The sequence below is a fragment of the Phyllobates terribilis genome, unplaced genomic scaffold (genome assembly GCF_046119375.1).
Source record: "Phyllobates terribilis strain yellow unplaced genomic scaffold, ASM4611937v1 Scaffold_2__4_contigs__length_985480577, whole genome shotgun sequence".
Lineage (NCBI taxonomy): Eukaryota > Metazoa > Chordata > Amphibia > Anura > Dendrobatidae > Phyllobates > Phyllobates terribilis.
This window is the reverse complement of record NW_027362762.1, coordinates 648,725,035-648,747,722: the sequence shown is the minus strand read 5'-3', so window position 1 is coordinate 648,747,722 and position 22,688 is coordinate 648,725,035. Positions and strand designations below refer to the sequence as shown.

The following is a 22,688-nucleotide window of genomic DNA, read 5'->3' as shown; positions in this document are numbered from 1 at the left end:
TCAGCTTTGATGTTAGCTGAACACCTGGCAGCGATCGCACATGCACAGCTCATGTGCGTGTAAAATAAACAGGACTTATACATTCATCCAAGTTCAGGGGGGATAGAAGACTGAACACAACATGCCAACATATACAAAAGGGAAGACAGTGCTGTACCACCAAACTACATGCTACAGGACACGCCATCACCTCATGCATTTCAACGCAGTGCATATTGCAACTGATCCATTCTTGTAATTTCAGAACAAGATCTGCTTCACAAGTGATCCATAGAATGATTGGATATACAGTTACAGGTATGCTTTAAATGTTTGAAGGTTTTATTTAAAACAGCAGTGTTCAAGGGTAACCTTGTAGCTTTAAAGTAAAATGTATTACACTACAGTCTGCATAGTTCAGAGTAAAATCTTTATTTCAAGCAGCTATGACAGGAAATAGAACATTGCCATTTAAAAGGAGCACTTGCCACCGACATTAATACTCTTCTCCATCATCCTCTCCTTCTACAGAGTCTGTGCCAACCTCTTCATAATCCTTCTCCAAAGCAGCCAGATCTTCACGTGCTTCAGAGAACTCTCCCTCTTCCATGCCTTCACCCACATACCAGTGCACAAAGGCACGCTTAGCGTACATCAGGTCAAACTTGTGATCCAGACGAGCCCAGGCTTCAGCTATGGCTGTGGTGTTACTTAGCATACAAACTGCCCTTTGTACCTTTGCCAAGTCACCACCAGGAACAACAGTAGGAGGTTGGTAATTTATGCCCACCTAAAAAGAGACATCATAATGTTATATATTTGACAAATTAATGCACACTGAAGAGAAACCTAGTAACATGTATATCACAAGCCCTGATAGTAAGACAGTTTTCTGAATCAGAGTCCTATAAATGCTTGAAAATCATGCAACTCCTACACAGCTTTCGGATTCCAATCACTGTAAGGCAGACACTTTCATTAAAAGGGACATTCCCTATCAATTATGGATATGCATTAAGTGCTGCTGAAAGATGCAGGCCTCAGGTACCAAGTGCAACCCCCCACTCCCAATTCTCATAAGAACGATATATGGGCAGCCACCTCACCATTCATGGAAGTGAGACAAGACCCCTGTACCAAAGTCTGATGTAGGGGCCAGCACCCAAGATCACATCTTAAGATTATGCAATAAATGTGTTAAAAGTGAATTACCCTTGGAGGTGTGAGGGGGGAGGCAGCTGCAACTGATTTCTGGCTTCCTCTTTATGTTAAATCTGTACGTAGTCCGAGACCCTGAAGCCAACGCTGATCGACACGTGCTGCCCCGTGCCCATTCTGCCACACCAGAGCCCTGGGACCTCGAGTGCAGACACCGCTGGAACGTCAGCAGCACGGGATGAGAGTATAGTTTTTTTTAGTGGACATCCCCTTTAAAGAGGTTAGCCTTTTTTGCTCATCTAACCCTGGATAGGTCATTAATATTGGATGTGACTGTTGCTGCTGATTAGCAGTTACTGGAACATAGCAGCTCCAAAAATTTCTATTGTGACCACAGCCAAGTGCAGCAGATCCACTTCCTATTCAGACAAATAGGGGGTGGATCTGTAATAGCCAGATATTATATCCTTGACAGAGCTGCTGTGTTTTGGCAGTATCTGAGGAACTTTTCAAACAGCTAATTGGCAGAGGTGCTGAACCAGGTGTTGCAACCCCAATGATCAGTAACAGATGGCATTTCCTAGGGCTAGGCCATACTTTAAGGCCCATCAATAGAAAGGAAAAAAAATAATGTAATACCTACTTCTTTCATTGACTTTAACAGTGAACATGTTAACCTGATCTAATTTTTTATTTTTTTTTTAAATGACTAATGGTTTAACTGGGCCTCACCTTAAATCCTGTTGGGCACCAATCCACAAACTGTATAGTGCGCTTGGTCTTAATAGCGGCAATAGCAGCATTCACATCTTTGGGCACCACATCTCCACGGTACAGCATGCAACATGCCATGTATTTACCATGTCTAGGATCACATTTCACCATTTGATTTGATGGTTCAAAGCAGGCATTTGTTATTTCTGAAACCGAAAGCTGCTCATGATAAGCCTTCTCAGCAGAAATAATAGGAGAGTAAGTGACCAGAGGGAAGTGGATGCGGGGATAAGGCACCAGGTTTGTTTGGAATTCTGTCAAGTCGACATTAAGTGCTCCATCAAAACGTAGAGAGGCTGTAATAGAAGACACAATTTGGCCTATCAAACGATTCAAGTTGGTGTATGTTGGACGCTCAATGTCCAGATTCCGTCTGCATATATCATAAATTGCTTCATTGTCAACCATAAAGGCACAGTCTGAATGCTCCAGTGTTGTATGCGTCGTCAAGATGGAGTTGTATGGCTCCACCACAGCAGTGGACACCTGTGGTGCTGGGTAAATGGCAAACTCCAGTTTGGACTTTTTGCCATAATCAACAGAGAGTCTCTCCATGAGTAATGAAGTAAAACCTGAGCCAGTTCCACCACCAAAACTGTGAAAGATCAGGAATCCTTGAAGGCCTGTGCACTGATCAGCCTGGAAAACAAGAGCAGCAAATGAAAAACTGAAATTATACTGAAGCACTTACTTTGTTAATTATGCAGATATTTGCAATATAAATGAAATTGCTCCAAGAATCAACTCTGATTCAAAAGGCTTTTTTAGTGAGATTTACATAGCAAAATATTCACAAAAGCATTTTATAGATGCATTTACACCAACGCGTAAATCGAGAGACTCTGCAATGTGAATGTGTCCTTCTAGATCCAGACAGACAAAAGTGTCCTATATCATAGCTTGTGCATATGAAGAACAGCCTGTTCAACCTACCAGCTTTCTCACTCTTTCCAACACCAAGTCTATGATCTCTTTTCCAACAGTGTAGTGGCCACGAGCATAGTTGTTGGCAGCATCCTCCTTGCCAGTTATAAGCTGCTCAGGGTGGAAAAGCTGACGGTAACTTCCAGAACGGACCTCATCTAAAAAGAGAAATTAAACTTGTTATTGACATATTACAAGTAACACCTATCCAATGAAATTGGGTTTATTAACATTGGAAACTAACATTAATGGTGTGTGTCGGCGCCAAGTCATCCATTGAAACAGGCTATGAGAGCCGAAGGGTGTGATTTTTTTCCCCTCTAACTGTCATACATGCAAGTGACGGTCCTTGTATAGAAGTGGGAAGTCATCCCTTAACACGAGCATAGCAACTTAAAGAACCTACTGGATTTATGGACCTATCCAGCTTTCAAATTTAAGAATGCCCCTTTAATTCCTAGATGAACAAAAGGATAAGCTGTTGAAATTGCATCAGCTTTTGACAGTTCTTGGAGGACAGTCAGAAGCTCCCCCATACACATCAAAGTAGTGGCCAAACCTTTTAGGTCAAATGTGTATGAGCAGTTGTAAGACTAGGGTTTCTTGCTGTAGTTTAGCAAATATTCTTATGTAGCTCAGCTCCTGCTATCCCAGTGTCCCACCACTGATGACCATGACAGCTTTCTGTAAAAAGTTTGCATAGAAACAAACTCGATAATGTCATAGGCACAGTCCGAAAGCTCACCACTTCTAGATCTAGCAGTGATATCAAAATGACAGCAAGAAATCCAGCAAAGTGACAGCACTGGAATCAGTCTCCATCCCTATTTTATGATGCTCTCAGACTGGGATGTATAAGCCTGGAGAGCCTACACCCACTTCCCGTGCTGATGCCATTCCAGCACTCACAGTCCTGACGCTGTGATGCGGTGGAATGGCACATGATGCCCAATCAGCACTAGCATCACTGTGCCCACCTTCGGACAAACGAACCAAGACCAGGAAGCCAGGGCTGCAGCTGATCCCAGACTTCCTCTTAATGCTCTGTTTGTATGAAGGTGGGGACAGTGACACCAGTGCTGATTGTGTGCTAGACATTTACAGCCCCGGGACCACGAGTGCCAACACTGCTGGAACAGCAGCAGCACGGGAGGAAAAGTATAGGTTTTTATTTTACTGAGGCCGAACATTTAGCTTAAGGGGTTGTCCTAGTAGTGGACAACCCCTTTAATTTCTCAACATAAGGAGAAACCAGGGTTTAATGTGACCAACAACATCTAAAAAGGTTTCCCCCCACCCCCCTTGTATACAAATTTTTTTTGGTAAACACTAGTGTTGAGCGAGTATGTTCTGTTAACCTTTTCGCAGAGTATGCTCGGGCCGAGCTCTGAGTATTTACAGCTGCTCGGTGATATATGTTTTAATCGCTCCTGTGTGCATGATTTGCAACTGTTTTGACAGCTTTATTACATGTGAGGAATGTAGTAGAAATAGACATTCCTCCCATGTAATAAAACTGTCAAACAGTCGCAAATCATGCACACGAGAGCGATTCAACCATATCACCGAGCAGCTGTAAATACTCGGAGCTCGGCCCGAGCATACTCGGAACACAACATACTCGCTCAACCCTAGTAAACACCATAACAATGGTTTACATCGTTTAATTGGCTCTAGAAAAACATTCCTATAAAAGAAAAAAAAAAAAAAAAAAGGAAGCAGTGCACAAGACACAATGTGTACATCCCAAATCGGTGTGGCTTCCTTTATGTGCTCAAATTTATAGATACATTTATGACTTCTCTTTAGAGCCATGCTTAATAACCAAAGTAATGCAATGTCTCTCTGGTTCGAATCCATGTTAGCTTATTGAAATGCATACTATAGCCCCCCCCCTCCCCCCTCAAAGATATGACCTATACAAGGCAATGAGGTGTGGTGTTAAATGGCAGCTAATGTCAATTATATTATTCTAATAACCAAACACTTACCTATTACTGCAGATTCAAGATCTACAAAGACCGCTCTTGGGACATGTTTTCCAGCTCCTGTCTCACTAAAGAAGGTGTTGAAAGAGTCATCTCCTCCACCAATTGTTTTGTCACTTGGCATCTGGCCATCAGGTTGGATACCATGCTCCAAGCAGTACAGCTCCCAGCAAGCATTACCAATCTGAACTCCAGCCTGTCCAACATGGATGGAAATACATTCACGCTGAAAGAAAAAAAAATAAGAAGTATTATGAGAATACCACAACTTTATCTTTTGCACATGTGCTAAAGCACAAATGGTTATCATGTTACTTCAGTCTCGGCTCCCAACACCTGTCTGTGTGATCGCCCCACGTTTGAGGGATTCCTCCTACACTCCAAAGACATACTGATGGGGAATTTAGTTTGCAAGCCAAGATTGGGACAGTGAATGTCTGTAAAGCTCTGTGGAATATACATGTAAAATATATAAACGCCTACTAGACCATTGAGCTATGGAACCTTAATTGAAGCACTTGTCTGATTCTACATACTGTTTAGTGTAGAAGTGTTCAAATACTTCCTGATCACCGATTTGTCCAGTTCCCAGCAAGTCAGATCCTCTTCCAAACACCATGACCCTATTATACACAGCCAGCGCACACCATCTTATGTGTAGACCAGAAGTTGCATTCAATACAAAAGTCTGAGAGCCCCAACTCATGTCTCCTATGAAGAAACCAACGGTCCACACAGGAAGCGCGGTGAGCTGGCTACACTGAAGAGCAATCACATGGTTCAGAACAAAGCTGGGAGCATGAGAAGTTTGAGATCAGAATTAAATTTACAAGTTCATAAGGGATTTGATAAGATCATTGCTGAGAACGCTTTAACTGCACAAAACCTGTTTCCAGTAAATATGGCAATCTGTCACAAAAGAAACAGAATTTGGACTGTCTATGGATGATCAACTGACTTATGTAGGTCACCTATAACAGTAATGCTAATGTTGCTATAAACTGAGGCTGCACAAGAATCCTTACATGATGGGGCAACCAAGATGTACAGAGAAGGAAAACCAAATAATGTACTTAAAAGGATTACCCAGGTTTGAGAGCAAAGGCTGCACTGCAGACTTAGTGGTGACTGTGTGCATGCGGTCACATGACAGCATGTATGCCATTTACATCCATGTGGTCACATGCCTACTAGTCCCATCCAGCTTCCCAATAGAAGGTAGCGGATACAAACCGAACACCTCTAGTATGCATGTCACCAATCACATACATGCTATCATGCACCAGCAATACCAGGGACTCATCCCAAGGTGTGTCAACTCTGAAATCACATGGAGTAACTGCAGACTTTGCCCTCAACCATGGACTACTCCCTTGACAGAAACCAGTTTTCATTTGAGCCAGGATAAAATAGTTCGGCTGTAGCACCAACCTCAGACTTTAGACTGCCCTCCAGTTACTGCAGCCATCACTAAGATTGGAAAGCCATGCTGTGAGCTGTTGTGAAGCCTGCAGAATAATCAGTTATTCAGCCAGAAACCAAAACATGTTTACAGCCACACCCTGAACGGGTCAGATCAGCAGTCACAGCCTGCCAGGTGCAGCACCGGTGACAGCAGCCTTAACGGCGCAAGCGCGAAACTTCGGCCCCAGCCTAGAAATTCTGGACTTTCGCTGGTTTCTGCTAGAGGGGCGGGGCAGGAGCCCTGCAGCCGATTGGTCATTAGCGTACACGTCACAGCATGAGCCGATCCACTTCTCGGCTAGCAGCAGCCGCCATGTTCCGCTGAAGCAGCAGCCATCTCCAGCACAGCAGCGCCCACACACCCATGACAAGCACAGGAAGCCATCCGCCTGACTCACAGCAGATACAACTGGCTGTACAGGTCTCTGGGCGGAGACGCCCTCAGTCCCCCGCCCCAGTATCACTCGGGAGCCATCACTCCGGCACCCAGCCCGTCCGGCAGGCTCCTGCTCAGACCCCTGACGTCGCCATGTACAGCGGCCACACGTCAGCCCGTGCGAGTCCGGCACTGCAGCCAGCTGACAGGACATACAGGCCGCCACACAAGTCTCAGCCACTGTGGAAAGTTCCATCTCTTTTTGGCGCCAAATCCCCATATCCTCCCCACACGTACAGCCCAGATTTAGAGGCGTTCTTACCATGATTGGGATTCGTCAAGACCACACAACAAAGAAAATTATAAACAAGGAGTAGGTGTCCGGGAAAGACGACAACCGGTCCGGCTCCGTTGACTATAGACGCGCTACGGGTCTCCGCCAACACAGCAACTGCTCTTCCCCGGCCGAGAAATTGCTTTTATAGCCGCTGAAAGGGCGTATACGGCGCTCATTGGTCAACCGGGAAGAACACTAAACCGTGATTGGGTAGAAAGTGTTTCGAAAACTTTCACTGACGAGAGATTGGTGCGTTTGTACCGAGCAGGGGGCGTGGCTAATGGAGATGTATGTCCGGGTGACATTCCTTACAGCAGAGGGCTGCGGGCGGCAGTGAGTGCGGGCTGGAGCGAATATGTCCTTGCTATGGCGTGCTGCTGACACTAAGGCCCCACATACAGGGAATGCTCCGGCGGTCCTGACTGCCGCCATGTCTACAAGCGCACACGTCTGTGCATCAGGGCAGCGCCTGTCAGGAAGCGGCGCTCTGCTCCATAAAGGCACAGTGCAAGCAGGTGGCAGGTGCTGTGGGACCATAAGCTGTACTTTACTTAAAGGGGTTGTCCACTACTCCGACAATAACCCCTACACCCCTTTATAAAATAATAACACATAGGCCACATTCACATGTTCAGTGTGTGGTCACTATTTTACCTCAGTATTTGCCATAACCAGGAGTGGAACAATCAGAGGAAAAGTATAATAGAATCACGTCACCACTTCTGTATTTATCACCCACTCCTGGTATTGGTAAATACTGAGGTAAAAAAACTCAAATACTGCAGGTATGAACGTGGCCTTATACTCACCGGTTAAAGCGGTGTCTGCATTGGCTCTCAGGACTCACGTGACATCTTTAGGTCATGTGAGCCTGGCAGCCAATCAGTGTCCTTTTCACTTTGCCCGTCTTCAGACAAAGCAGACAGCGATTGGCTGGCATGACATACTAGGGTCACAGGAGCCTGGTTAGAGCCAGTGCTGACACCGCTGGAACAGGTGAGTCTTAGGCTGTGTGCTCACGATGCGTTTTTTAAGAGTTTCCGCAGCGGAAAAAACGCTGCAGAAACGCTTAAAAACCGCATGGTAGAAGGCCTGCCATGTTCCCCAATGATAATCCGCATGTGCTGTGCACATGCTGCGGAAATTTCCGCTGCGGATTATTGTTGCGGGAAAAAACGCAGCACTACCAATTATTTTGTGGAAGCGCTGCATTTTCGCCGCCATTGACTTGCATTAGAACGCATGGATTACGCATCACTGTATATGTAGATGCGCATTCCATGCGTTTCAATGTGCAGATGGTACCCGGGTGTGGAGGACAGGAGACTCTCCTCCGGACCAGAGTACCCTAGAACCTGTGAAAAAAAGAATAAAATAAATATTATATTTACCTTCTGATGGCCCCTGCTGCGCTCGTTCTCCCTTGCCGGCAGATCGCGGTGGACTGAAGGACCAGCTCTGACGTCATAGTCATGTGACGGTAGGTCCTTCAGTGCAGTGTTCCACAAGCTGCCGCCAAGGGAGAACGGAGCGAAGCAAGACTCCGGGGGCCATCAGAAGGTAAGTATAGATTCATTTATTTTTTACCATTGTTTCGGTCACACTATATAAATCCATGCCGGTTGTTAAAATGTTAATGAGATTGAATTTATTGACAACAAGGTGTCAATCAGACCCTTTCATTACTAAACCTAATTAAAGTAAAGAGTTAAATAAATGCACACACTGAGAATAAAACACTTTACTTGAAATACAACAGACACATTCATTAATCATTTAAATTAACCAAAATACTCACCCCTGGTCTGACAGTAATCCAAGGGTTAAAGTGATGTCCCAAGTTTATTTTTTCAAATATCTTTATTTATCTCCAAAAACGCATCAAAATCACATTTTTTCAGAGATGCAGAAACCTTAAGGAATTTGCTGCATTCAAATCCTGAACATGCGCACATAGCCTTAGGGTATATTCACACTTTTTTTTAAAAGAACATTTAGAAGTGGATTTTATTGCAAAATCCACATAAAAATAGCTTCAAATACTTTTTGAATAAGCTTGAATTGATTTTACTGGGAAATACTCAAAATTTAACTTGAAAACACAGAACTGTGTGAACAATACACTTTTTCCCATTAAAATCAGTTGGAACCTTTTTAAAGAGTATTGGATGCAGCTTTTTAATGTAGCTTTTGGAGCATAATTTATTTTAACATCCTCGTAAAAAACTAAGAACATACCATTAAAGTGCTGATTGGTGGCGGTAACAGTTTTGTAAGTAGAATTTGCATCAGACATTTATAGCATATACTTTCAATATGCCATAAAATGTCACATAAGGAAATACCCCTTTAAGTTTTAGTGAGACCCTTGGCATAGGTTCAGTATGAAAATGAGGCCCTTGAAACAAAAGAGGATGTACTCACCTCGTTTAACCTCTTCCCGACATGCGCTGTACATATTCGGCGCCGCGTGAGCTACCGTCCTGCAAAGCGCTGTATATGACGCCGCAATCGTTCTGGCTCTTACTGAGTGCGGGTGTCAGCTCTATGTGAGAGCTGACATCCTGGAGCAACGCCCACGATCGGTGCTAGTGTGGCGCCCCTGAGGGTTCGATCTTCTCAGGAATGCTGCACTTCTTTTATGGAGTGTGGTGTTCCTCCTCTAAGGTAAGGCTGGTGTGATGGTAGTGATCTAGTCTTTTGCATCCAACACCACATTTCCACCAGAGGGAGCTAGTATGCACTATGTGCTGCTCCCCTGGTTACAGGGAGACTGGGGAACACAAAGTGGTAGGAACCAGTTATTGGGTGTGGGTGGAGGAACAGTTAGTCAGTGACACTTCTAATTTGATATTTAATAGAATGCCATCTTTGATCTTGGTCCTTCTGTCCTGTCCATCTAGTGCGGAGTCCAATCCTTCAGTCCTTTGTGGTCTCGGACAGTCTGTCTGTCAAGTGATCGTACTGTGCTGTCAAAATAATGTGTGTAATGTGACTTCCCTCCGGGAGCGCAGATCCTGTGTGGGCCTGCACCGGCATGGGACACAGCCCTCGTACCCCGATCTATGGGACGAGAGGTAGGTTGCAGACAAGGAATGTCTCAACCCGGCCAATGACCAGGATCAAGAAGGTCCGGGAGCTTTAGAGTGTGGCTCCCTAGCAAATGGGTCCCGGGGAGGATGCAGACGGAGCGGAGCATGCCACCTGTCCTCGCCTACCTGATCTATTCTGAGGGATTTCGGCTGCAAGAGGGGTACCGACACCCAACCTCGTACTCTACGTCCAGGACGGGAAAGCCCGGTTAGTTCCTGAGGATCCCACCGGGCATCGGATGGAGAGGAATTGCCACCCGAGCCCTACACCTGAGAGGAGCTCAGAGGGAGACCTGGCCTATCTACACACGCACAGACGGGAAAGGGTGAAGTCTGTAGTGCAGGAACACTCTGATGTAGGGTCGCTACCGAACACTGGACTTCCTCGGAGGTAGTCGGACCCCCGTCCCTGGTGGCCGCAGGACTCCTCGAGGAGCAGGGAGTCGCCTTCCCGCTAATACATCTGAGTAAAGCCTTGGAAGTTCACCCCTATGGCCTCCGGACTGTTCATTACGCGCCATACCACGCGACTCAGTGCCCATACTCCCGCACTACTACTCCCCTCTATCCTGCCCTGAGGCCATGCTCCGCCTGTGGGGAGCAGCGAGAACTCTAGCCGCCATGACACCGGGCCTCAGCGGACTGCTAGCGGCGCTGGTGGCCCTTCACCAGACACCACAGGTGGCGTAGTCGTTAATCAGCCACTCAACCCGGAATAGCCCACACCATCTCTTTCTAATGTGATGGCCCTGAGCACAGGTCGGGCCCGGGCCACGGCTGCATCCCATCTCTTCGACACAGGGCCCGACACAGAGCCCCCCAACACCCAGGGTAAAACACGGGCTTTCTGAGTAGAGGCGTCACACTAGCACCGATCACAGGCGTTTAACCCCTGTGATGCCGCTGTCAATAGTGACAGCGACATTGCAGAGGGAGTGAGCTCCCTGTCTTGTTTGCATCGGCACAACGCAATGCGATCATGTTGTGCTGATGGCCTCCATGGTGACCCTCGGTCCCAAGATGGTCCTTCAGGAAGGTGGCCACTCAGCACCTGCCAGGGTGCAGGCGCTGAGACGCCTTCCCCCTGCCTGTCAGATGCTGATCTGATGCTTTGCAGTGTAGATGAATTGCAGAGTAAGTTGATGTCCCATAGTGGGACAATGTAATAAAGTAAACAAAAAAGTTAATAAAAGTTATAAAAATATAAAAAAAAAAAAAAAATCACAAAATAAAGAAAACAAAATTGAATCCAATAAATACATTTATCTGTGTAAAAAAAATAAAGTACACATATTTGGTATCGCCGCATCTGGAACGATCCGACCTATAAAACTGTCCCACTAGTTAACCCCCCCCCCCCCCACTTCAGTAAAAAAAAAAAAAATACATGAAAAACAAAGCAAAAAACTATGCTGTATCATCATACCGCCGAACAAAAAGTGGAATAAAATGAGATCAAAAAGACGAATGTAAATAAAAATGGTACCGCTGAAAAGGTAATCTTGTCCTGCAAAAAAACAAGCCGCCATACAATAAGCTCCATCAGCGGAGAAATAAAAAAAGTTTCAGCTCTCAGGATAAAGCGACGCAAACAATTATTTTTTCTATAAAATAGTTTTTGTGTAAAAGCTGCAAGACATAAAAAAACAATATTAATGTGGTATCGCTGTAATCGTACTGACCAAAAGAATAATGCTGCCTTATCAATTTTACATTATGCGGAACGGCAAAAAAAAAAATCCCCAAAAAACAATTCCTGAATTGCTGTTTTTTGTTCATTCTGCCTCCCAAAAAAAAGCAGAATAGAAAGCAATCAAAAGATGTAATTTCCCCGAAAATGGTACCAATAAAGACGTCAACTCGTCCCGCAAAAAATAAGCTGTCACATGACCCTGTCTGCAGAAATATGGAAAAATTATAGCCATCAAACTATGGCGATGCAAAAACTAGTTTTTACAATAAAAAGCGTCTTTTCGTGTGTAGCAGCTGCCAATCATAAAAACCAGATATAAATCTAGTTTTGCTGTAATCGCACTGACCCGAAGAATAAAGACGCCTAATCACTTAAACTGCATGAGGAACGGCGTTAAAAATAAATAAAACCAATTCTTCACCTGCTGTTCTGCTGTTCATTTGTTCATTCTGCCTCCCCAAGATCGCAGTAAGGCTGTGTGCCCACTATGCGTTTTTTAAGCGTTTCCGCAGCGGAAATTCCGCTGCAGAAACGCTTAAAAAACGCTCGGTAGAAGGTCTGCCATGTTCCCCAATGATAATCCGCATGTGCTGTGCACATGCTGCGGAAATTTCCGCTGCGGTTTATCATTGCGGAAAAATCCGCAGCACTACTAATTATTTTGCGGAATCGCGGCGTTTTCGCCGCCATTAACTTGCATTGGAACGCATGTAATCCGCATCACTGCATCTCTACATGCGGATTCCATGCGTTTCAATGTGCGGATGGTACCCGGGTTTGGATAAGAAGAGGAGACTCCAGACCCAGGTACCATAGTACCTGTAAAAAAAAAAAAAGAATAAAATAATATATACTTACCTTCTCATGGCCCCCGGTGTCTTTGTCCTGGCTTGCCGGTAGCTCGCGGTAGACTAAAGGACCTGCGGTGACGTCATTTAGTCATGTGACGGGTCACGCGATCGCTGATGTTGGCAGGTCCTTTAGTCTACTGAGAGCTGCCGGCAAGCCAAGACAAGGACACCAGGTGCCATCAGAAGGTAAGTATAATATTTATTTTTTACCATTCTTTCGGTCACACTATACAACCCCTGGCAAAAGTTATGGAATCACCGTGCTCGGAGGATGTTCATTCATTCATTTAATGTTCTTTAATGTTGTTGAAAAAAAGCAGATCACACACACATGGCACAAAACTAAAGTAATTTCAAATGGCACCTTTAGGGCTTTAAGAAACACTAAAGGAAATCAAGATTAAAAATGTAGTACTCAGTAAGGGAATTTTTTTTCAGACCAAGCAGAGGGAAAAATCTATGGAATCACCCTGTAAAATTTCATTTCCAAAACTAACACCTGCATAAAATTAGATCTGCATCTAAAAAGGAGTGACCACACCTTGGAAAGCTGTTGCACCAAGTGGACTGACATGAATCATGGCACCAACACGAGAGATGTCAATTGAAACAAAGTAGAGGATTATCAAACTCTTAAAAGAAGGTAAATCAATGTTGCAAAAGATGTTGGTTGTTCACAGTCAGCTGTGTCTAAAATTTGGACCAAATACAAACAACATGGGAAGGTTGTTAAAGTCAAACATACTGGTAGACCAAGGAAGACATCAAAGCATCAAGACTGGAGACTCAAAGCAATATGTATCCAAAACAGGAAATGCACAACAAAACAAATGGGGAACGAATGGGAGGTGTTACGCTCGCGCCCGGACTGACTGGCGTGAGCGTGATTAGTGATCCCACTGTACCATGAACCGAGGAGTGCCTGGAGGGGCGTAACTAAGTATCAACCCGATCCGACCAAGGTCGCATGGCGGCTTAGTCAACTCCGTGGATCAAGGAGGAACCAAACAGAGGGACCAGGTGTGACTCCAGGTCAGACCCCGGTTACAGTTGTGGACCCACACCGGGGAATGCAGGAACAGGCCGGTGGGTATTGGCAAGTATGGCTGGAATGCAGACAGGTGGGTACTGGCAAGTACGGCTAGTATGCAGACAGTTGGGCACTGGCAACCACGGCTGGTATGCAGACAGGGAGATACTGGCAAGCACGGCTGGAGTGCAGACAGGGAGGTACTAGCAGGTTGGCGCGTAGGCTGGATAGGGTCCAGTACAGACTGGGAGACAGGTACAGAGCCGCAGATGCAGTAGACAAGCAGAGTAAAGCGAAACTGCCGGAGCGGAGGACAAGGCAAAGCAGAGAGGAACTGCTGGTGCGGTGAGCAAGCAGAGAGGAGCGAAAACGGCAGGTGCGGTGGGCAAGGCAGAGCAGAGCGGAACCGCCGGAGCGGTGGACAAGGCAGAGCAGAGCGGAACCGCCGAAGCGGTGGGCAAGGCAGAGCAGAGAGAAGCCACCGGAGCGGTGGGTAAGTCAGAGCAGAGAGAAACCGCCGGAGCGGTGGGCAAGCAGAGCCGAACAGGGCTGAAGGTGCAGGCAGAGAGGACAGGGCTCTGTTCACATGGAACAGACTGGAAAATACAGGAGGATGGCTAGAACACAGGAGGAAGATACGGAGGATGGGAAAAGGGACAAGCAGAACCACATACACACAAGGTACTTCCTATGAAGTAGCGATTGGACACAAAACTCACAAACAGAAGTACAGAGACAACGAGTTGGAGTTAGGTGCAGGTTCAGATACTGCAGGAAAAGGGAAGGTACGGACATAGAGACAAACAGGTAACAGGCTAGGATACAGTACAGACAGGAACTGCTACTGCAATGAGATACAAGAATGAGCCTGGGTATACAGCCCCCAGAGTAGCAAAACAGACTAGAAACAGGACAGGACCTGGCAATTCAGCTGCAAAGACTAACTGAGTGAAGGTGGAGCTCAGGCCCCTCCTTCTGGGTGGAGGAGGTTTAAATATCCAGTGACTCACAGCAATAGGCTGGAGGCGCATTAGGGGTGCGCCCACAGCAGCTATAAGAATCAGGAAGTAACCGGGCCTCCGCCCTAAGCAGTCAGTCAAGAGACATGCACACAGAATGAACTGGAGCATGGTTTGCAGGCTGGACTGACAGGTAAGATTGCGGTCTTGCATAGTGGGAGGTGGTGCACTATGCAAGCACGCCGCCAGGGATGTTACAGTACCCCCCCTCCTTTACGCCCCCTCTTCTTCAAGCCTGCAAGGGTCTTCTGCAGAGAATTTGGAGGCCAATCCTTCTCTGCAAGAGGATTACCTCTTCTGTACATTAGAGGAAACTAAACTGGTCTCATCATCTTGGTGACGAGGATGCTTCCTCCTATCAAGCCATCCTCAGCAACAGATGAAGTGGGTGAAGTACCAGGAACAGCACACAGAAAAGTCTCTCTCCGTTTGTTATCATGTAGCACCCTGGTGGATTCAGGAGACAACTGGAGGTCCTCCGCCTGGTTGGAGGGATGCAGAGACTTGGGGGTAACCACCGCCTCGACGTACACTTTGCCAAGCTTACTGGATGAAGTGGGCGGCGTACCGGGTGTAGGAAAGTCTCTCTCCCTTTGTTATCAGGTAGCACCCCGAGGGATTCAGGAGACAACTGGAGGTCCTCCACCTGGTTGGAGGGGTGCAGAGACTCAGGGGTAAACACCGCCTTGATGGACGTAAGACCAGATTTATTAGAGACAGAGTTTCCTTGCTTTAGGACCATCTCCAGACTGGTTTCAGAGATGACATGTCTGTAAGGCGGAACGGTACCTGAAGCCAGATCATTGGTACAATCGTCGAAACTATGTGGGGACATCGCCTCTGCTTCTCTTCCTTCGGAGACTTCAGCGCACAGCGAGTCAGCGACTAGCAGATCTGGTGAAGAAGAAGAAACTGCTGACTGTCCTGAAGATATGGGGACTGGAGACCCCTTGTACCTTAGCAGTCCCCCAAGATACCCCCATGCAGGATCTCCAGACCTGAGCGGGCACTAGATCTCTCGGCTCTGGACGACCTGTGGGTAAGCCAGTCAGCACCTGGAATGTGAACTTCTTCATGTGTAATGCTCCAATCTGGAGCTTAATTTGTACAGACATATTTTGACTGTTTCTGAGTAGGGCTCATGCTTCTGCTGACAATGCCCAAACCGGCTTCTGGAGTTGTCGGACGGGAATCAGACACCGACTCTTCAAGGCTTTAAGCCCGAAACTTCCGGTTAATCTGAGGCCTTCAATTGCCACGGAGACAGTCATGGTCATCTGTGGAGAGGAAACACTAAAGCCAAGGGCAGCCTCTCCTACAGGCCTAATGTCTTGGGACTCTCCAACCTTCGCTGGACAAAGACCGTCAGGGAGTCCCAAACCATCGCAGCGGGACCGCAATCAGATTTTGTGACTGCGTTCTTGCCTCTGCTTTGCCTGACGAACATAGTCATCCTTCATGGATTCTGTGGTGAAAGCTGCCTCTACAGGCTGGGGAACAGGAGGTCTTTAGGAGGACAGAAACTGGCGTGACGGTTTACCTCTAAGCCTTGCACGTCTGGACTGCCTCTTGAGGTTGGGAAGAGAAGTATTCTGTGGAGCATAGTCATCCTGTGTGGATTCTGGGTGGGCAGCAGTCTCTTCGGGCTGGAGAACTGGTAGGCTACCTACACACATTACCTTTCGGGGCTGCTCCGGGATATTGGGAAGGGAAGCTTTAGCAGAGGCTTCAGGATTAGGGTCATCGAAGACCATTAGAAAGGCCACCAGGAAGGCCTGCAGGTCAAAGATGACAGGATCCCATACTTCCCATAGGGGGGGGTGATCCATTTCAAGGTATCACCCGCTAGGTAGGACATCATGAATGCTACTTTAACCCGATCAGTAGGAAAATAGTGAGCATAGAACTTGAATTGCAGCATGCATTGCTCCACAAATGCACGGCTTCGTTTTGGATCCCCATAGTACCATGGTGGATCCGCAGGAACGAGTGCTGATCGATCCATTTGGGCTGGTGCGTAAATCGCCTGGGCCATAGCTTGGTAAAAAAATTTTTCTTTGTGCACATATTCGCCAGACAAGGATTCAAAATGTCTGTGAGAACGAAAGGCCGTGGGGCTCAACGGGAACCATGGCCTGAGCAAACTGTTATACTCGCGCCCGGACTGACTGGCGTGAGCGTGATTAGTGATCCCACTGTACCATGAACCGAGGAGTGCCTGGAGGGGCGTAACGAAGTATCAACCCGATCCGACCAAGGTCGCATGGCGGCTTAGTTGACTCTGTGGACCAAGGAGGAACCGAGCAGAGGGACCAGGTGCGACTCCAGGTCAGACCCCGGTCACAGTTGTTGACCCACACCGGAGAATGCAGGAACAGGCAGGTTAGACTGGCATACAGGCAGGTGGGTACTGGCAAGTACGGCTGGCATGCAGACAGGAAGATACTGGCAAGCACGGCTGGAGTGCAGACAGGGAGGTACTAGCAGGTTGGAGCGCAGGCTGGATAGGATCCAGTACAGACTGGGAGACAGGTACAGAGCCGCAGATGCGGTAGACAAGCAGAGTAAAGCGAAACTGCCGTAGCGGAGGACAAGGCAGAGCAGAGAGGAACTGCTGGTGCGGTGAGCAAGCAGAGCGGAGCGAAAACCGCAGCTGCGGTGGGCAAGGCAGAGCAGAGAGAAACCGCAGTTGCGGTGGACAAAGCAGAGCAGAGCGGAACCGTCGGAGCGGTGGGCAAGGCAGAACAGAGAGAAGCCGCCGGAGCGGTGGGCAAGGCAGAGCAGAGAGAAACCCTAGGTGCGGTGGGCAAGGCAGAGCAGAGCGGAACCGCCGGAGCGGTGGGCAAGGCAGAGCAGAGAGAAGCCGCCGGAGCAGAGGACAAGGCAGAGCAGAGAGAAGCCGCCGGAGCGGTGGGCAAGGCAGAGCAGAGAGAAACCCTAGGTGCGGTGGGCAAGGCAGAGCAGAGCGGAACCGCCGGAGTGGTGGGCAAGGCAGAGCAGAGAGAAGCCGCCGGAGCAGTGGACAAGGCAGAGCAGAGAGAAGCCGCCGGAGCGGTGGACAAGGCAGAGCAGAGAGAAGCCGCCGGAGCAGTGGGCTAGCAGAGCCGAACAGGGCTGAAGGTGCAGGCAGAGAGGACAGGGCTCTGTTCACATGGAACAGACTGGAAAATACAGGAGGATGGCTAAAACACAGGAGGAAGATACGGAGGAAGGGAAAAGGGACAAGCAGAACCCCATACACACACAGGTACTTCCTATGAAGTAGCGATTGGACACAAAACTCACAAACAGAAGTACAGAGACAACGAGTTGGAGTTAGGTGCAGGTTCAGATACTGCAGGAAAAGGGAAGGTACGGACATAGAGACAAACAGGTAACAGGCTAGGATACAGTACAGACAGGAACTGCTACTGCAATGAGATACAAGAATGAGCCTGGTTATACAGCCCCCAGAGTGGCAAAACAGACTAAAAACAGGACAGGACCTGGCAATTCAGCTGCAAAGACTAACTGAGTGAAGGTGGAGCTCAGGCCCCTCCTTCTGGGTGGAGGGGGTTTAAATATCCAGTGACTCACAGCAATAGGCTGGAGACGCATTAGGGGTGCGCCCACAGCAGCTATAAGAATCAGGAAGTAACTGGGCCGCCGCCCTAAGCAGTCAGTCAAGAGACATGCACACAGAATGAACTGGAGCACGGTTTGCAGGCTGGACTGACAGGTAAGATTGCGGTCTTGCATAGTGGGAGGTGGTGCACTATGCAAGCACGCCGCCAGGGAGGTTACAGGAGGAGACTGGAGTCAATGTCTGTGACCGAACTGTAAGAAACCACCTAAAGGAAATGGGATTTACATACAGAAAAGCTAAGCATAAGCCATCATTATCATCTAAACGGAAAAAAACAAGGTTACAATGGGCTAAGGAAAAGCAATCGTGGACTGTGGATGACTGGATGAAAGTCATATTCAGTGATGAATTGCGAATCTGCATTGGGCAAGGTGATGATGCTGGAACCTTTGTTTGGTGCCATTCCAATGAGATTTATAAAGATGACTGCATGAAGAGAACATGCAAATTTCCACAGTCATTGATGATATGGGGCTGCGTGTCAGGTAAAGGCACTGGGGAGATGGCTGTCATTACATCTTCAATAAATGCCCAAGTTTACATTGATATTTTGGACAGTTTTCTTATCCCATCAATTGAAAGGATGTTTGGGGATGATGACATAATTTTTCAAGATGATAATGCACCCTGCCATAGAGCAAAAACATTCCTTGAAAGACACATAAGGTCAATATCATAGCCTGCAAATAGTCCGGATCTCAATCCAATTGAAAATCTTTGGTGGAAGTTGAAGAAAATGGTACATGACAAGGCTCCAACCTGCAAAGCTGATCTGGCAACAGCAATCAGAGAAAGTTGGAGCCAGATTGATTAAGAGTACTGTTTGTCACTCATTAAGTCCATGCCTCAGAGACTGCAAGCTGTTATTAAAGCCAGAAGTGGTGCAACAAAATACTAGTGATGTATTGGAGTGTTCTTTTGTGTGTTTGTTTTTCATGATTCCATAAGTTTTTCCTCAGAATTGAGTGATTCCATAGTTTTTTCCCTCTGCTTGGTCTGAAAAAATTACCCTTACTGAGTACCACATTTTTTTTCTTGATTTCTTTTAGTGTTTCTTAAAGCCCTAAAGTTGCCATTTGAAATGACTTTAGTTTTGTGCCATATCTGTGATCTGCTTTTTTTCAACAACATTAAACAACTGAATGAACACCCTCCGAGCCTGATGATTCCATAATTTTTGCCAGGGGTTGTATAAATCCATGCCGTTTGCATGGATTTATATAGTGTGACCAAGTTGTCAAGCACTTTCCAAGTGATGCTAAAATCGCTTGGAAAGCGCTTGACAAGCCGCATGCGGAAATGCATGTGAAGAACGCTTCACTTCCTCTTGTCCCTGGCAGGAAAACCGCATGAACAATGAGCATGCGTTTTTTTCTGCCAGGGAGATGCAGAAACGCTCAGGAAAAATCTGGAGCATTTCTGCATCGTGGGCACATAGCCTAAGGCTAAGCTCACATTTATCAAAATATCCAAATCCAAATGTCCTCCTCCCTGTGCCTAAACTGCAGTTAGCGTCCACATGTTTGGAATGTCTGTATCGATGAGAGGTCTCTAATTTACGGGTGCATGTCTCCAGAAGCACAAGCTAGGCACAGCATACTGGTCACTACAACGGCAGTTTGCAATCTTCACTGCTGCTTGTTTCTGGAAAACACCCATGGAGTCAAAATAGTCACTACACCTGTAGATAAATTCACAAAGGGGTATAACTTTCAAAATAATGTCACTTGAGGGGGGATTCTGCTCTTCTAGCACGTAGGGGCTTTGTATATGGAGTCCACAAACTATTCTAGGAAAATCTGTGCTCCAGGAGGTAAAAAGCGCTTTGTCCCTCACGAGTCTCGTCGTATGTCTAAGCAGTATTGTACAGCTACATATGGGACATTTCTACAGTCAGCAGAAATTGCGGGACAAATTTTGGTGCCATTTTTACCCACTTCCCAGTGTGAAAATGTAAAATCTGGGGCTAAAACAAAATTTTGATGGTAAAAATGAATTTTTTTTCTTCATTGCCCAATGGCATAAAATGCTGTGACACACCTGTGGTGTCAATATGATCCCTTAGATGAATTCATTGAGAGGTGTAGTTTGTAAAATGGGGTCACTTATGGAAGGGGGGGGGGGTTCAGCTGATCTGGCACTTCACGGGCTCTACCAATGTGACATGGCACCCTCAAACCAGTCCAGCAAAATCTAATGTCCAATATGGTGCTTCTTTACTTTTGAGGCATAGTGCAAGGCTCAGAAGGAGTTTTTGACCACATATGGGGTATCTGCATACTCAGGAGAAATTGCATAACAAATTTTTGGGTCCATTTTCTCCTGTTACCCACGTGAAAATGAAAAATTTGGGGCTAAAAAATATTCTTGCAGGAAAAAATGTGATTTTTTTTTAGCTGCTCATTGTTATAAACTTCTGTGAAGCACCTGGGGTTTTAAAGTGCTCAGCACACATCTAGATAAATTCCCTGAGGAGTGTAGTTTCCAAAATGGCGTCACTTATGGAGGGTTTCCACTGTTTAGGCACATAAGGGGCTCTCCAAATGCGACATGGCGTCCGATAATTATTCCAGCAAATTTTGCACTCAAAAAGTCAAATGGCACTCGTTCCATTCTGAGCCCTGCGGTGCGCCCACACAGTGGGTATTGGTGTGCTCAGGAGAAGTTGCAAAAGAAATTTTATGGTCCATTTTCTCTTGTTATCCTTGTGAAAGGAAAAAAAAATTGGGTCTAAAGTAAAATTTTCATGAAAAAAGTTAAATGTTTATTTTTTCCTTCCATATTCCATTAATTCCTGTGAAGCACCTGAAGGGTTAATAAACTTCTTGAATTTTTTTTTAAGCACCTTGTGGGGTGCACTTTTTAGAATGATGTCACTTTTGGGTATTTTTGTCATATACACCCTCAAAGTCACTTTAAATGTGATGTGATCCCTAAAAAAATGGTTTTGTAAATTTTGTTGTAAAAACGAGAAATTGCTGGTCAACTTTTAACCCTTCTAACCAGGGCAGTGGAGTCGGAGTCAGAGTTAGTTTTGGTTGGAGTCGGAAGAAATGTACCAACTCCAGCTTTAAAAAAAATTTATTAATATTTCATAATTGAACTTTCATATGAATTTTATAAGTGTTACTCAAATATATATGTTCTATCAAACTATGAACAACAGTGATAAGTAGTTCTGCTGGAGATAGAGACATTTCTTACTTCTTGTGTGTCACTGTTCTCCACTGCCCTTATCTAATCTTATACTTGGTTAACCTCATGCTGCCTCAACCCCCCTACTTACAATGTATGAAACTGAAAGTGAAAATGTGTTGCAAATTCTTAGTAGTAAAGCTCCTCCTCTAGACTAGATGTTTACTAGGTGTGCGTCTTATAAGCATCTCACAGCTGCTACTCAGAAGAGGAAGACTGTAAGAAGTATTATCCTTTCAACAAACTTTGCATCAGTTAACTGTGAGTACATGAGGAATAACAGTATTACTGACCACTATATCAGTTGTACGACCTGGCAATAATTTTGTACAATTGTTTTTAGGAAAAACAATTGTCATTTGGATTGTGAATGCAGAATTAAAAACCTGAGAATGTCAAAGAAGCGTCACATTAAATCAGGTGTATTTGAACATTTCACCATCACTCAAGATAGAAAACATTATGTCTGTCAGTGTATGACAAATGATCCAGACGAAAACAAATGCTGTGAAGCCAAGATCAGTGCATATTCAGGCAAAGATAAAAATGCTCCTAATCTAAAGAGACATTTACAGCGCTTTCATCCAGAAGTACTGAAAGCAGTGGATGAGAAGGACTGCATCCAAACCAATGAACCAGTGCCCAGCTCTTCCAGCCAAACAAAGGAGCAGAGAACTTTGCAGCCATCAGTTGCAAGATATTTTGTCAGTGACAAAGTTACTGTGACAATGACAGTAGATACATTTAAAAAAAAACAGATCATAGAGCTTGTTGTAAAGGATAGTGTGCCTATGTCATTTTCACGACCAGCTTTTATGTGTCTGAATTGGGAAATGGCCCGCAAGCTTGGTGTTTCTCTGGGGAGAGAGAGTATTAGAAAATTAGTAATCGAAGAAGCTTTTAAACAAAAGGAAGAGCTTAAAAAAACTCTCAAGGGACGCTTTCTGTTTCTTAAAATGGATGCCTGCACATGTCACAGAGTGAACTATTTTGCCAACAATGTCCGATTTGTTTGTGACAAAAATGAAATAGTTACCAAGACATTGGCAGTAAAAGACACCAAAGCTCATCACACCAGTGAGTTTCTCCAGGTCTTGGTGGAAAAGGTTCTGCAAGACTATGAACTTAAAAAGAGCAAGTTCTTTCTATCGTAACTGACAATGCTTCAAATATAAGTACTATT

General features: G+C 45.9%; 1 protein-coding gene across 2 annotated transcripts; it reads right to left on the bottom strand.

Moving 5' to 3' along the window:
• Positions 1–298: 298 nt before the first annotated feature.
• LOC141222698 (tubulin alpha-1 chain-like) lies at positions 299–7,148 on the bottom strand. 2 transcript variants are annotated; one of them, XM_073666695.1, is made up of 5 exons: positions 6,986–7,148; positions 4,827–5,049; positions 2,845–2,993; positions 1,870–2,550; positions 299–769 (listed from the first exon to the last, which is right to left on the bottom strand). In XM_073666695.1, the coding sequence occupies exons 1-5, from the start codon at positions 6,986–6,988 to the stop codon at positions 476–478; spliced, it is 1,350 nt and encodes a 449-aa protein (XP_073522796.1). In that variant the 5' UTR covers positions 6,989–7,148; the 3' UTR covers positions 299–475. The 2 variants fall into 2 exon arrangements, with proteins under 2 accessions (XP_073522796.1, XP_073522797.1); XM_073666696.1 differs by lacking the exon at positions 6,986–7,148 and adding an exon at positions 6,255–6,392.
• Between the last annotated feature and the right edge of the window lie 15,540 nt (positions 7,149–22,688).